This window comes from Nelusetta ayraudi, unplaced genomic scaffold (assembly GCF_046127955.1).
Source record: "Nelusetta ayraudi isolate G7.1 ecotype Tasmania unplaced genomic scaffold, CSIRO-AGI_Nayr_v1 ptg000132l, whole genome shotgun sequence".
NCBI lineage: Eukaryota > Metazoa > Chordata > Actinopteri > Tetraodontiformes > Monacanthidae > Nelusetta > Nelusetta ayraudi.
The window spans coordinates 1,866,917-1,882,581 of NW_027466182.1; the positions used below are offsets into that span (position 1 = coordinate 1,866,917).

General features: G+C 48.6%; 1 protein-coding gene across 1 annotated transcript in view; it reads left to right on the forward strand.

Moving 5' to 3' along the window:
- The window catches only part of cntnap2a (contactin associated protein 2a), a gene marked incomplete at its 3' end in the record, with an annotated part of 146,261 nt that overhangs the window by 101,880 nt on the left and 28,716 nt on the right, over positions 1 to 15,665 (forward strand). The window contains exons 4-7 of the mRNA XM_076051133.1: positions 7,962 to 8,109; positions 13,698 to 13,750; positions 13,866 to 14,016; positions 14,568 to 14,752. Coding sequence (XP_075907248.1) covers positions 7,962 to 8,109; positions 13,698 to 13,750; positions 13,866 to 14,016; positions 14,568 to 14,752 — 537 coding nt within the window. The remainder of the gene's footprint in view (positions 1 to 7,961; positions 8,110 to 13,697; positions 13,751 to 13,865; positions 14,017 to 14,567; positions 14,753 to 15,665) is intronic.

Sequence of the window (15,665 nt, forward strand, 5' to 3'; positions counted from 1 at the left end):
ATAATCTCAGCCTTTCACCACGTTCCATCCAAACTGTCGCTCTTCCGCTCCCACCGCTCGTCACGACGACTGACTGCGCGGGATTAGCTCCCCCATTAGCGCGGCGCCCTGGGTTAATGACGTCGCCGGGTTGCAGGACGCGCTCCAACATTCTCCTGCCTTTGCCTGAAAAAGTTTGACTCCTTCTTCCGATGCGGGAAACCTTCCTTGGAAATGCACATTTCCTTCGTTGGAACGATCCAAACACGCCTTTCTCAGGCTTCTGAACACAGGTGGTGCTAATCCGTCGCTCCGACGCAAGTGGATCCATCAGATGAGACGGATTGGGAGGCGATCAGAGGAGAATTATTCACATCAGAGGAGGCGCTCTCATTAGATATTAATGCACGTTCTTTAGGAGGGTGGGTTTAACATTCAATTTGATGTCTGTATTATTTATAGATAATGTCCTCCTGTTTGGATCGTCATTCTTATCAAACTGCAAAGAGGAAACGATGCCCTCGCGCACGGGAACGCGACTTCGGTGTTCACACAGATCAAAGGCACTCGCACAGTCATACGCTTCTTTTCTCCTTTTTTTTTTTTTTTAGAAAAAAAAATCTTTGTCGATATTAAGACTTCAGGCTCTCTTGTCTTCCCTACGGAGCGCTTTCCGTCCATCTTTTCGACGTCGCCTCACTCCGTTTCAGATAAGAGCAGAGTGAAAATTAAAGATTCGCCGAGCGCCGGCGATGACGATGACGACGACGACGACGATGATGAATGGAGTCCGACCCGCTTCCACTTGGATTCCCGGAGCGTCTGCAGGAGGGACCTCGACGGAAAAGCGTGCACGTTGCGCTGTTGTAACTTGGCGATGGCACATTTATTTTTTCTCAAAACTCCCAGTGTGTAAGATTTAGTGGCTGCTGTGAAGAATGTCTGTCCTTGACCTCATATTTCTGGTTCCCTCTGTGATTGCACAATTCTGGGCTATTACAAAACCGTGATGCCGCAATATGCCCAACCTAGCCCAGCTTTTTCTCTCCTTACTTTCGACAGCGGACCCTTTCCGACTGACTCGTGTTGCCTCTACAGAAATAGATCCCAGATTCTCTCCTTAATGGCGTCAAAGCTCCGTGGGTGCGTTTGCAGGCGCGACGCGAGCGCTCCGACGGGTGTGAAAGTGCCTCTCACCTCTCAGACGTAATGTCGACACACACACACGCAGGCGCGCAGGCCTTCAGAGTCTCGGGCGGCGCCGCCACGTGCGGCCCCGCTCCCACGGCGGAGCCAGACAGCTGCTCTTCACTCCATCACCGCCCGGTCCCCTGGTGAGCGGGGAGCGAGAGTGGGTGCCAAACGTTCACAGCCTGACTAATGGTCTCTTAAAGCTCCATTGTTTCCCCGCCGCGTCTCCGCGTGTGCGCGGCTCCCCGTCTGCCTCTGTTAAACTTTAATTCAGCCATCGAGAGGTTGTTTCCCCGCACCGATGATAATTTTTCGCCACGATAAGAAGCGGGACGGCGGCGATGGCGATGGCGCTTAAAACGGTTCTTGACTTTCCACGGTCGGGCCGGGGGTGGGGGGGGTGGGGGGGTGGGGTATTACTTTTGATAACTCCGGACTAATTTGTTGGCCAAAGACTGCGTGAAGAAGGCATTAGCATAAAATGTTCCAAAAAGCCCCCCCCCCCCCTTCTTCAGCCAGCTGCTGCGTGTGAGGCGCGGAAAGAGCTCCCGGCGTCCTTTTGTCACCCGCTCTTTAACAGCCGGTTATTGAAATTTGTGAACTGAGGGGCCGACGCTCCGGCGCATTGGATTTAAATACGTACAAAGGGCAGAGTGATGTGTCGGCTTCAATGAAACTGCGCGGCGAACATCCGCGGCGGCGGGCGAAAGGAGATGTTTTAAGCATCCGGAGAATAGACGTTAAACGACACGGCAGGAGTAAAAGATAAAGGTATTGTTAATTGTGGAAAAACCAGGGGGCACCGTCTACGTTCCATTTGCTTACCTAATAATAATAATGATAATAAAAAAAAAAATTGGAATTGGAATTGAAATGTACAGCCGTCGGAACCAAGGCAATAACTGAACAATCGAGGAGACGGGGAAACAGAACGGGAACGGGTCAAATAATTCATGTAACCCCTCCGGAGCTCCAGAACCAGATCAAAAAAAATTCACTTTAGCTTCTGCCCGCAGCACATCTTGCTCGCGCTCTCTCCACCCCTAGTGGGAGGTTTGATTGACTGTGTAGCTCAGAATTTTAATTTTGCCTGCAAGTGCCAAGAAGTGGTTCTTTGGCCGCGGGGAGGCCGAGAATCTCCCCCACTGAGGAGTCTTATTTTGAAAAAAACAACAAAAAAAAAAACAACTGCTGAATGTGACTGCTTCGCTGTCTGGTTTGCGTTCTGCTTTTGCTTTCGGGAGTCCAAGGTGCTGCTCTCTCAGGTTCGGATTATGCAGGTTGCAGGCGTTTCTATCTCGAAATGGCAGTGCGAGCCTGTGGCCACTCCAGGTTCAATTCCGATGGAGCAGGCGTTGTCGACATTTGTACAGTGACAGTTGTAGCTGTCGGCGGGGAAAATAGGCGAATGCTGCCTTCTGAAAGAAGTGCAGGCGCCCCGTTTGGGGCTTTTTGCTTCCATTCATTATAAGTACAGATATTTTTGTCTCACATTCTTTTACTTATTCACAAGTTTTGCAATCAAACGTGAATACATGTCACAGCTAAGAAGCCAAAACCCAGTTATTTATCTGCAATCTGTGACCTACACGTATTGCAGTGTAAAATTTACTCCGCAAAACAGTGGACGTAAAACACGTGTGCCTCACGTTATTTCCAAAATGCCTTAAACACTGTCGTATTTGTCTAATTATTAGCAAGTCACAGCTGCCGGTGGCAACGCGAGCCTGTTGCTGTGGCCAGATAACATTTATTGTCAAACTGGAAAGATTGAAAACTGGAAACTCTAAATTCCACTTTTTATAGCGTAGCTCAAATTTTTTTTGAGTTCAAATGAAACGAGCGCACCAGAACAACAAGGCAGTGACTCCAATTTCCTGAGTGAATGGAGGATTAATTATTTAAAAAAAAAAAAAAAAAAAAGAATAGAAAAAGAATTTCCCAAGTCACGCAGAGAAAACACTGCGGAACTCGCTGCGTCACAGAAACACATGTGGCCTTTCTGCTCCCCCATCCTGTACATTTGTCGATTAAAAAAAAAACAAAAGACCAGACCGGGCCGCTTTGATTTCCCCTGTCGCTGTTGGAAGGCGGCACGTGCACACGCACACGCACACACACACACACACACACACACAAACACACACAAACACACACACTTTCTCTGTCCAAAAACCGGTCCAATAACAACGAGCATACTCATCCCCACCACCAAAAAACATCGAAAAATTCACTTGTTCTGTCTCAGTATCTGGAGATCTGTTCTCCATAATGGCTAGTGTCTGGCTGTCAAAACACTAGCAAACGCACACACGCGCAGAGAGAGAGAGAGAGAGAGAGAGGGAGAGAAAGAGAGGGCGAGAGAGAAAGTCGCATACAATGAATGGATGGAAATGCAGTGAACTCAGCCAAAGAGAATCAGTCAGAAACTGTGGTGCAGGGACGGGAGAGAGAGTCTTTGGACTGTGTGCTTGTTCGTGTGCAGGCCAAAACGCTTGTGTATCCTGGGAGTTTTCTGTATGTGTGTGCGCGACGCCACAATTTCTTTTTTTAATTTTTTTTTCCCGCTTGTTAGCTTTTTCCCAAGCTAGCTGTCCCACAGTGATTGGCTTGTTGTTTCAGAAACGACAACAGCCCTAATGGGCCAAAATACCCTACAAGGGGCCTGGCTACCTCTTCCAAGTCAATTTCCCACTCACTGATTCGCCGCCACTGATCAGTTAGGCGGCTTGATTTGGTAAAAGCGCTGCAGAATTTTGGCTATTACTGTAATTTAAAAAAAAAACAACAAATCATTCATTCATTCATTCATTCATCTTCTATACCCGCTTATTCCTATTCAGGGTCACAGGGGTCTGCTGGAGCCTATCCCAGCTGTCTTAGGGCGAAGGCAAAAAACAAATCAAATTTTGAAATGGTTTGCCTAAAACTATTGGGTGGATTTCTGTTGTCTGCGTGGGTTCCCAGGCTTACATTATGCCGCATGGCAAGCAGCAAATAGGCAAAAACTAAAATTCCCATGCCAGACGAATATATTCCGTTTTGTATTCGCTTTCCTGCTAATGTTCAGAACATCCTCTGGAGTAATTTATTGCAGGTATTCCCTGAGCTTTTCTCGTGCCTTAATTCATTTGTTGCGATGGTCTGCCTTAATCTTTTTTTTTTTTTTTTTTTTTTTTTTTTTTTCAATCTAATGAAGCGCTGCAGTTAATTTCGTCGCGACGTGGCCTGAATAGTTCACCGGTTTTATAACTCTCGGGAGAAACGCGCGTAATATGAATTAAGAAAAAAAAAAAAAAAATAGCATGTCTGTGAGTACACGTAAATCCCCTACGTCAGGGGAGGGGCTGAAAATTTAAAAAAAAAAGAAAAAAAAGAAAACTAAAATAAAAACCAGAAGTGGAATCTTCCTCGGGCGCTCCGTGGCCTCTGCTTGCTGTAAATTGCCTCACTTCTTGATTAGGCAGAAATGTCAAAGTGCCTAAGCTCTTAAGTCAGCGGGCACGCGAGCGGCCAAACAAACAGCGCTCGTGGCGGCGGCGGCGGCGGCGCGCGCATGCCTTGCCAATTACCCGCCCCGGTTTTTGCAGGTTAATGATTTGAATGGTGAAGAGAGGGAATTAAACGCTTGACTTCGCCGCCTTGCAAAAGTCTTATAAGCGAACAGAAGCCTCCGCCCGCCCCTCCGCCTCCTCCTGCTGCCGCTCTCCCTGTCCCATCCCGCCGCCTGTCCCCAGCTCTGCATAGTAATCCTTTTGAATTGAGCTGTTCATTCAGCCAGGCAAAGATAAGTGTTGAATAGCCGGATGAGCACAATAGAAAAAGTAAAGGGAAGGGGAGGGGGGGGGAGCTGGAAAAATCAGGACCGGGAGGCAGAGCTTTGGGTTTGAGACAAATAAAGTTTTGTTCTCTATATCTCCGCCTGCCTGTTCCCCCTTCGCCTCACACCTCGCTGAGCGGAAGCGAAAGCGTCTCGTGAAACAAAGTGGCCGCCGGCATGCTGTCAGCCAGGTTTTCGGACCACTATTATTTGGACGACGTTCTGAGCTTAAGGGCGATTTTCACTTTTAAACGGCCGGGTGCTGCGTGGCCAGACGGTCCGGCTTTTCACGAGCATGGAAATTGACGCACGGGGTTTATTCGCATTGGGATCCTCGGCCAGGGCCACAGGTGTTCTGGCGCAGGACGCGCCGAGCGCAAATATGAACGAGTGTCTGAAAGGTTTGGCCGGGGAAAACGACGCACAAATATCCTCAACGTCGTGTCACAGCCTTTTATTATTTAGCCGTCTTTTCCTCTGCGCTCTGCAGCATCTTAGCCGCGAGTCCTCAAGGGGCCGCTAAACAAACTCTGCGCTCCCTGCACTCGCAGAGTTCAGGGAGCTCTTGAGAACTGAAAAACCTGCAAAAGAAGTGGGACTGAATAAGTTACACGGCATTGAATATTGAATTTGTTATTTCATCCTTTGTCATGACGTTTTTTTTTTTTTTTCCCCGCTGTGAATTGCGTAAGACGTCATTGAGGTCGTTGAGGTTCAGGCGCACTGAGTCTCGCCCGTGTTTGGAATTAACGTACTTTTGAATAAGAACACTCGACACAATAACAATAACAGTGACGATTTGAATTTTAAATGTATTTGCCTTTGAAAGCTGTAGCTTTCCAGTGTTCTGCTCAAAAAATATTCTGTATTGGAATCAATATGCACACGCAGTCTTATCAAGTGATGTGCACACATATGGATGAGTTTGTTATCTCTATTTCCAGCTATTGCATCTGACCCCTGGCTTGCCGGGTCATATTCAAGGCTGTCTTTTCTCACAGTTGTGCAGAAGGTCAAACAACCTGACATGGGGTCATGCAATTTACCATAATTTACTTTTGTCTGTGGTTTTATTATTGTGGCTTCCTTAATGGGGACAGAAACAACAACAACAACAACAACAAAAAATCATTTCTCCCCATTTGGATTTGTCTGCACAAGGCCTACCCTCATTCTTTTGAACACGAGTCTGATTAGCAAGCAACCCGACTTCTCGGGTAATACGTATAAATACGTATAAACTACGTATACGTATAAATACAGTGCTGGTGCCGTGAGTGCAGTAGCGAGTGAGCTGCAAGCTTCCGTCTCTTTAAAAAAGGGCATTGTTGCCCTTAAGCAATCACTCAGATCCGCAGCGTGCGTGCAGGTGCGAAGAGCGGAAGCCGCGGTTAAAGCGCACTTAGACAAGGAGGTTCAGAGATGAGTCATGTTGAGCCGCGTGCATGCGGGTGGCGGTGCAGAGTGGTGTACAAAAGAAAAAGGAAAAACCTGCTCCTTTTGTGCGCCCCCCTACCTTTTTGGATGAGAGATTGAATGTGAAAAGCCAAAGAAAGAAAGGAAGAAAGAAAAAGAAGAGGGAAATGGCGCTCTGCTAATTTCCACTTCCGACACGGCGAGAAGGTTCAGGAGGCTCAAAGCCGAGATTGAACCCTCGGCCGCCTCCGCTCTCGCAGATAGCGTATCTGTGGGGCCGCACGCACGTCTCCGAGGAGTCGGCCCGCGCCTCGGTAGCCCCCCCCCTTCCCTTCCTCCTTCCCCTCTTGGCCCCCACCGCCCGCCTCGCGTCTTATCGGCAGCAGCACATGGCCGGCCAGTGTCTCCCTCTCCGCCAGTCACCTGCAAGGCTATTAGCGGTGCCTTCTCCGCGTTCGGCGGCGTGTGCGCGCGAGAAAGCCCAAACAGCGTCCGAGAGGTCTGTTTGTTTGCAAAAAAAAAAAAAATAATAATAATAATAAAAATCCAGCACAGATGCGAGACTAGTCCAGGGGGTGTGGCAAGTGGATTAGTGGCTGGTTAGAGGGTCCCTGTTTCATTCCACCGGCCGCTGGGCTGAGACAGACAGACAGGCCAGGCGGGAGGTAGCAGAGGCACAGAATCAAAGAAAGGAGACAATAAAGAACATTAAAGGTGACGTTGTGGGGGGGTTAACCTTTTTTTCGGCAGTGTACAGCCTCCATGCAGCACCTGGCCGCCGCTAAGCCGCCACTGACTTCAATGGCAAATCCAAAAGGTCACTTGTGTTGCGGGCGTCTCACCTGCTCTACAGTCCTGCAATTACACGGACGTGTTACCTTCAGGCCAATTACACTTATAGCTTCGTTGACATCAGTGGCCTTTCAAAACATGAAAAAAAAAAATCAATTGGAATCGAGCAAATAAGAGAAATAAGAGTGCATTTCTGGAGTATGATTTTACATAAGTTAGAAACCCTTTCCAATTTCTTTTTTTTTTTTTTTTTTTTTTTACCTGGTTGGACACGTGAGATAAATCCCAAGAATTCAGGAAAGATTCCATCTCCAGTGAAAACGTTTGATCACCTGCATGCATTTGTCCTGTTTCCTGGAGGTTGAAATATCAAAGGCTGAACCACCTCCACATTTAGACGCACGCAAACGCGACTAGATGTGAAAACCATCAGTCGCAGCTCCCCTAGAATCCCATCAGCTCAAATGTGTAATAATCTAAGCATCCGATGTTTCGCTTCAACTTAAATCTGAAAGCTGCTTTTTTTTTGAGAGAGAGAGAGAGAGAGAGAGAGAGAGAGAGAGAGAGAATTCCCCGCGGTCAGGCTGTATTACGGCAGCCGGATTACACGTGACACAGACCGGTAATTACTTTGCGTGTTTAGCGAGCGTGCGCCTTCAGGGCAGGAAGTAGTGGAGCGGCACCCCCCCCACACACACAACCACCGCTCCTCTCGGAAAATGCTGCTTGTTGATCCGCTTTCCCCTCCACCTGTGCTCCGCAGGCCTTCTCCGGCAACTCCAACTCGGAGAGCTCCGTCCGCCACGAGCTGCAGCAGGGGATCGTGGCGCGCTTCCTGCGCCTCGTCCCGCTGGACTGGAGCGAGGAGGGGCGGATCGGACTGCGCATAGAAGTCTACGGCTGCTCCTACTGTGAGTCACACACACACACACACACACACACACACACACACACACACGCACGCACACACACACACATTTGCCTGTAGTGCATCATAGAAATAGGTTGCCACCAGTATTCACTTAGGCCACATTCAGACTGCAAAACGGATTGAAACCACCTTCTGGAGGTAGTTTCAAATCGCATTCGGACAGATGTGCCTCAGTGTGGACAGCTCCAAACACACCGATGGGTTTTGACTGTCCGTGATGTCACTCTACAGGTCAAGCTCCCGCGCATGTCTCGCAACAAGTGCCGTTGTCGCAATTACAATGACGTCACGCGCTATACGCCACGCTGGACGACGCCTCCGCTCCGACGTTGCTGCGACAGCAACCTGTCAGATGAGTCAATCATGTGGCCCAGTCTGAACAGAGCCAGATCCCATTTGGACACTTGCTAAAAAAAAAAAAAACAGTGTGGACAGTCAGCCTTAAAAGTCAGATTTGAGAAGGAATCTGATTTGAATCAGATTCGCCTGCAGTCTCAAAACCTGGTGTACTTGTATTGTTTTTTCCATCAAAAGTGTCAACACCAGGGCCAGCAGGAGCCTGCCGACGTGTCGACTGGCAGATATTGTCTTTGTTGCGAGCTAATCGTATGAGGGAATAGACAAGAACCCAGTTTAATAACCTGCTTGTTGTGCGCGAATATTCCGAGCGCATTTACAGCACAGGCTGAAGGACACACAAACAAGAACACACACACACACACACAGTCGCGCGGCCGCGCTGTCTTGCCTCTTCTCACTCTCAACAAATCATCCAGGGGAGCCGACTCTCTCCGAGTCTTTCCTCTCATCCCATTAAAGGCTGCCAAATTGATTTTGATAACAATTTTCAATTAAAGCCCCGCGTGAAATTACTGTTAGAAGTGGCACACGTCCGCTCTCCCGGCTGTGGAGATGGGATTCTACGGCGCATATGGATGTGCGTGAACGCATGGACATCTATATTACATTCTGGTCATGCCTCCCCTCTTTGATTATGCCCCCCCCCCGCCGCCGCCCAACCCTCCTTGTTTCATTTCCTTCCACGTTGAAAAGAACAAGTCGGGTAAAGATAAGAGCAGCAAGGAGCGGCCGCAACGCTGATTAAGGTTAGCGGTGTTTACGGAATCCAACTGAACCAGCGCTGGACTTAAATTAGATGTGCTGTTTTTTTGTTTTGACAGCAGGCGTAGCTTCAAGTTTTCTTTACGTATTAGACGTCAGCCAATCACCACTGATGGTCAAGTCCAACAAGTGGAGTCCAATCATACCTGCAAACGATCCTCAAGCATCTCTGAAGGGAATTGAACCATTTGAATACATTTTTGAACAAAGTTAAGGTAGCAATTTGTGTGTTTACATCTCAAGAAGAGATAAATACAACGTGTTAAAACGATATTGAACGATCGGGGCCTTACGCGTAAATGCAGCCGAACACATCTGACCCTCTTCGCCCCCCCCGCGCCCGCCCGTCAAACACTTCCCGCCTGCCGCTCGCCGAGCCGAGATGTGAGGGGCGGATGATGTGCACCTGCGGCAAAATCAGTCAGTAAAAAATTTCCAACGGACAAATCATTTATATTCATCTTTTATCCTTCCTCTGTAACTGCTGACATGACCTTCGCTGTAACTGCCTCTAATGGAGCTCCGCAGGGGCCGCAACCGCAGAACTGTGATTTGTTTCATGGCGTACTATAAATCACAGAGGAAAAAGATGTTTTGTTAGTTTCTTTTTTCTTTTCTTTTTTTCCTACTTTTAAGTGCCCGCCGAGCAAAACAGAACAGGACAAGCCATTCCAGAGGCTGCGAGATGGAAAGGAAACAACAACAACAACAACAACAGTATCAGGGGGAAGCATCTCCCTGACGGATAAATAACCAAAGGGATTTTCTCGGGTGTCTTACATATGACGCTGTGGCATCAAATAAGATGAACAAATGGCGGGGAAGGGGGAAGAAAAGCAATGCTAATAAATCCCCGGATATTGAAGATGGCGTTTGGACGCACGTGTGTATACACAACCCAATGCGTGCCACCTCACAGGGGCAGTCCGCCCGCTGTGTTTTGAAGGCGACTCTGCTGTCGCCGGTGATTACGCCGTCACCGATGTCGGTCGCTCCTCCTGCGCTGCGCACGGCTCCCGCGTCTCCCTCTCTCTCCCGGCAACCGGACCCCCCTCTTTAGGCTTTTTCTTCTCCCCGCTCCCTGGTGCCGAGATAAAAGGCGAGGAGAGCTGCGAATTTCAAGACGTCAACAGTGGCGGGGTGGGAGTTTGGGAAAGGGGGAGAAAAAGGGAAACGATAAAGCCGGGCGTGTGAGGAAAGTGGTGGGAGGAGAAGGAGGCGGATAAATATAAATGTTATTATTCCGGCATAATCGCTAAAATGTGTCGGCTGCGGATGATGGTTCCGGGGCGTTGAGAATGTATGATAATTAAATGCAATAGCGCATTGTGAATCACCCAGGACCGCGTGCGGCGACGACGAGGGGCCGCGTGTCTGTGCCAGAGCTGCCGGCGACGGGGAGCTGGTGACGATCCACCAGTGCTAGCGGAATTTACATGCCCATTTGCATTTTGATGAACGTGGGATCAACAGAAAATCAATTATGGCGGGAGGAGGCGCAAGGAGGCGTACGTCAGGCCAGGCCGCAGAGTGGCCTTTACATTTTTATTTTTATTTTTATTTTTTTAAGGCCCAATCGCAATCAAGCGGAGTTTGCCCCACCTCCGAAAAAAAGCACAGCTGGCTTCTTAGATGAAGGATCAAAAGTGACTTTTTATCATTTAGTTTGGAGCGAGTTTCTCGTGAGCACCAATGCTAGCGATAATGTTGGACACCCCAACGTAAAAGTTCCAAAAAAAGCCAGCCGCAGCAGCTAAATCCGCCACCCGCCCAGTGAGACGTGTCGCAGCGAGGCGTGATTTACCACCGCGGCTGCTCGTTAGGAGGCGGCTCCTCCGCGTCGCTGCCTCCCGGAGGCTGCGTAAAGCAACTAGCGGCGCGCTACAGTGACACGCACGCGCCCAGGTGGCAAACGGTGCTGTTAAAAAAAAAAAACAACTGAATTTGCTCTGCTACCCGCAGCTTCCTCATGCGGTGACAGTGCGAGACTTTAACTCGGGGTTCTAGTCGGCGTTGCTGAACCGGGTCCGTCCTTCTGCATACGTTAATTCTCTCTTGATTGTTGCTACGCTGTTGAGTCGCGCCAGTCTGCGTACTTTGATTTGCCCACTTAACGTCACAGCCCAGGAAAGTCAGGGTCAGCAGACAGACTTCCTGCACGAGCGGAAACTGTATTTACTTCCAGCCCTTTTCAAAGTGCACCCCTTAAAACCACTCGTGCGGCTCAGATTGTTTCAATGTCATCCCGGCGATGATTTCAATGTTTTGTTTTGTTTTTTTCACGCTGCCACCCGCACAATCTGCATAACGTTATTACGCCACGCTGTTCTATTTCCTGTCACCTGTGGTTCCCTCGGCTTGACTCCCTAATGAACCTTTTCCATCTCCGTCGCGACCCCCATCGCTTCGCGTCTCTGCCTCGGCGGAGGGAGGGAGGGAGGGAGGGAGTCAGAAGCCATCTGGGTCACACGGTCTAAAACGGAACCGTCTGTCGGGGTCGGAGGTTAAAAAACAAAAAAAAAGGAAAAGGCAAAAAAAAAAAAAAGTGTCAATTTAGCTGTCCTGGCTCCAAATCAAAGAGTCAGTCTTTGCACCTCGCACAGCTCCGCAGGTGCCTCCTCCTCACCCATTGCCATGAAACCCTCCCCCACCCCCACTCACTCAGCTGGGCCGGCGGCCGCCTCTCCGACTGGCACGCACGCGTTCCCCGGTATGTCATAAACCAATCAGGAAGGCTGTCGGCGGTCGCCACGTCCTCCCCGCGACGATGATAACAGGGCACGAGGAGAACAAGAGGGTGGTGGGGGAAGTGGGCGTGCAGATAATAAAGCTCGAAGCCGAGAGAGAAAAAAGTAGAGGCGAAGCATAATGGAGAAAAATGGAAGTGGGGGAAGCGGAAGTGGGGGGGAAAAAAGAGGTTCTCTGTGCGCCCGCTGAGACTCAGCGTGGGGGCGTTTGATAGCGGCTGACGGACGGGCGGACGGACGGACGGACGGACGGACGGGCGGACGGGCGGACGGACGGACGGACGGACCCCCTAGCTTGTGCACGGGCGTGAAATCAAGAGAGCGCGTCGAGTGTGCGAGCTCGCACCGACGTGTCTGCGCATAACTGCGACCGCGGTGTGCGATCACGCCAAGTCCGGCCCGCCTTGAGATCCAGCCACGGCTGGACCGCACTCGGTTCCTCGCCAACGGCACGCTCGCACTCTTGAGTCACCGCTTTAACAGCGGGGACGGTGATGGGATGGAAGAGGCCCTCGACAGCGCGGCCGATTCCCTTTCACGATACGAGAGGGATCATCTCCTGCCTGGCTTCGCTCGTTGTTTCTTAACCCTTTCCTTGCAGAATCCCTGCAGAATGCGTCATTCTCTAAATGATATAAAACCAGCAATGCCCGGCTAGGCTACACTTGTCTTGGACAAGTTTCAGCCTTCCATAAATACAGTACATACACTTAAAAATAATAGTACGAAGAAAAGCTTTAAAAAAAAAAAAAAAAAAAGACCATTTAAGGCCCTAAAGATTAAAGACTGTTTGAGCCGAACTTAGCGTTACAGTTTAGGTTTAATGACCAGCAATTTTTAATCTTTACGATATGAATCATTTTATATTTGTTGTCTAATGTGACGTTCTGTTTTACCTTAAGGTTACCAACCCCTATCCATTAAGTCAGCTGCAGTTATGTCATCAGACATAAATAAAACTTATTCTCCTCACTTTCCGTGTGTCCAGTGAAATTAATTACGCCGGCGATCCAGTGTCAGCATATGGGGGGGAGGGGAATATCAATTAGCGCCACGTCAACCCGTCTCCATGAAAGTTGATGAACCTGACATTTACATTGACCGCAATGAATCACGCTCTCCATTTCCTCGTCATTAAGATGTTCTCATTTGCTCCCCCCCCCCCCCCCCCCCCCCTCATTTTATCATCTGCCCACAACACGGCATTGAATTAATTAACACGCAGCGATAGCTGCTTGGCCATATTACCAGAACCGCACACGGCATAGTAAAAAAAAAAAAAAAAACCCGACCCGAGTTTATGCTGTTAGCAACATTGGGTGAGAAATATTTCAACTCTGCGCTGTGAGTGGGGATACTGCGAAAGTGGCGTTTCTATTCTACTAGCTGATCTTTAATAGACGTTTCCATGTATAAAATGAAATTAAAATGTGCATTTTCAGATATCAGTTTTTTGTTCCTTTCTGGTGGTTCCTCTGACTAAATTACCCTTTAGACATTTTTCATTCAGGAGCCAACAACGCTTTTAACCTGCCATTTGCCAGAGATGAGTTGTTCTTTTCTCTGGCTGCGACTGCAATCACTGCGCTCTTCACTAATCCCTCTTCCCTGGTAATTGTTCCATGCCTTTTGTTTCTTCCTGCCAATTTCCCTGCTGTCAGTCTCACGTCTCGCCGCTCCGGTTCTCTTTGTTTTCCAGGGGCGGGAGTCATAAACTTTGACGGACAGGGAGTGATCTCGTACCGTTTCAAGGTATCACAGTAACTTCCTCGTGATATTTTTTAACTTTTCTGACCACTTTCTTTTTGTTTGGATACTTGTTTGTTTGTTTGTTTGTTTACAGTGCTGATTGTCGTATCTGTTGCAGGTGAAAAAGATGAAGATCATTAAGGACGTGATCGCGCTGAGGTTTAAGACGTCGGAGAGCGACGGGGTGATTCTCCACGGCGAGGGCCAGCAGGGCGACTACATCACCCTGGAGCTGCGCAAGGCAAAGCTACTGCTGCAGATCAACCTTGGTGGGCGTCACAAGCATTTACCTGAGAACTTATCTCCCAGTGCTGTTTTTTTAAGACAGCATCAAAGCAACAAATTGTTCATTTCTGGCCAAAACAAATCAATATTTTGACATATATTCTCTAATTATACTTAAAGTGAATCATATTCAGTGTTGTTGGGATTTCTCCATAAAAGTAGTCCAACTACTGACTACTGATTACTCCTTTAAAAAGTAATCTAATTACTTGTTAACGACTTTGTTTCATAAGTAATCAATTACTAATTACTTTAGTAAAAAAAAAAAAAGGTAAAGTAACAGTTGAGAACGTCTTGTTTCCAGCACACAATATTCTTTGATGTAGACGAAAAGTAATGGAATTGTTACTTGATAAAGTAATTATGATATAATTCCCACTTTTGCCACAGTAATCCCATTACATTACTCCGTTGCTAAAAAAAAAAAAAAAAGTAAAAGAAGTAGTAGTAGTTTCATTACAGTAGTGGATTACCTCGTAATGGATTACACGCCAACACTGGTCGTATTTTTTGATACCCCCCACCCCAACGACAGGAAGCAATCAGTACGGCTCCATCCTGGGCCACACCTCCGTGACCACCGGCAGCCTACTGGATGACAACCACTGGCACTCGGTGGTGATCGAGCGCTACCGCCGCAACGTCAACTTCACCCTGGACAGACACACCCAGCACTTCAGGACCAACGGAGAGTTCGACCACCTCGATCTGGACTATGAGGTGAGGGAGCCCGAAGACTTTGAAGGCACCGACAGGAGGTCACCACCAGGGGTTACATAGAGCAGAATAAATGCAAACTAGCTAGTTTTGGTTGGTAGGCGTTCAAATGAATGCATCTAAAATGCACTACAGCCTTTACAAGCCTTCCTGTTCAGTACTTATTGCTTAACAAGCTCTGTGTAGTGCCCTGGTCATGTTAAGCACCTGAGGTTCCACAGTGAGGGAGCACATTTATCAGTGCAGTCTGTGTTTTGCCATCCACATCTCACATCCTGGATCCCATCCACCCAACCCCCCCCCCCCAAATTGTGCAAATTCATCTTTAATGCACACATGGCACTTTTCCAAGTTTCCCCAAGGCGGTAATCTATTTGGTAATTTCCTGGCTCCAAATAAACCCGTTGGCGCCAAGACGAATGGGCGGCGCGACGGCCAAGGCTGCGTTTACGATGATTATGTCGCGCTGTGCAATTTTTTTTTGGTGGCGTTTATTGCTCCCATTTCCTTATTTTCTTATTGTTAGTACACGCCCATAAATCACAGAGTATCCTTCCTCCTCTCCGGCCGCCCTCTAAGCCTGAAAACGTCTCGCCACCCCTGTCCCTCTCCTGTAAGTCATTCCAACTTGAAGTTTCCAGGCAGCAGGTTTTTACAAAACCATTCGTGCCTGCCTTGTTGAGAGGTTTCTCAATATCTCTGTCTTCTCTTCACATGGATCTGGTGGCAAGTACATAGAGTTGCCAGAGTTGGAAATGGGGGGCGCGGGGGGAGGAAGAAACACAGAAGTGTGTTCGCCTGCAGGGTTGACTTTGAGCTTCTCGCACGTGAGCGGTGAGGGTACTGAGGGCTCCATTCCATTAATGATCGAGCTGCCGTGTTGTATTTGCACTCCTGGAACTCAAGCTCGGCGTGA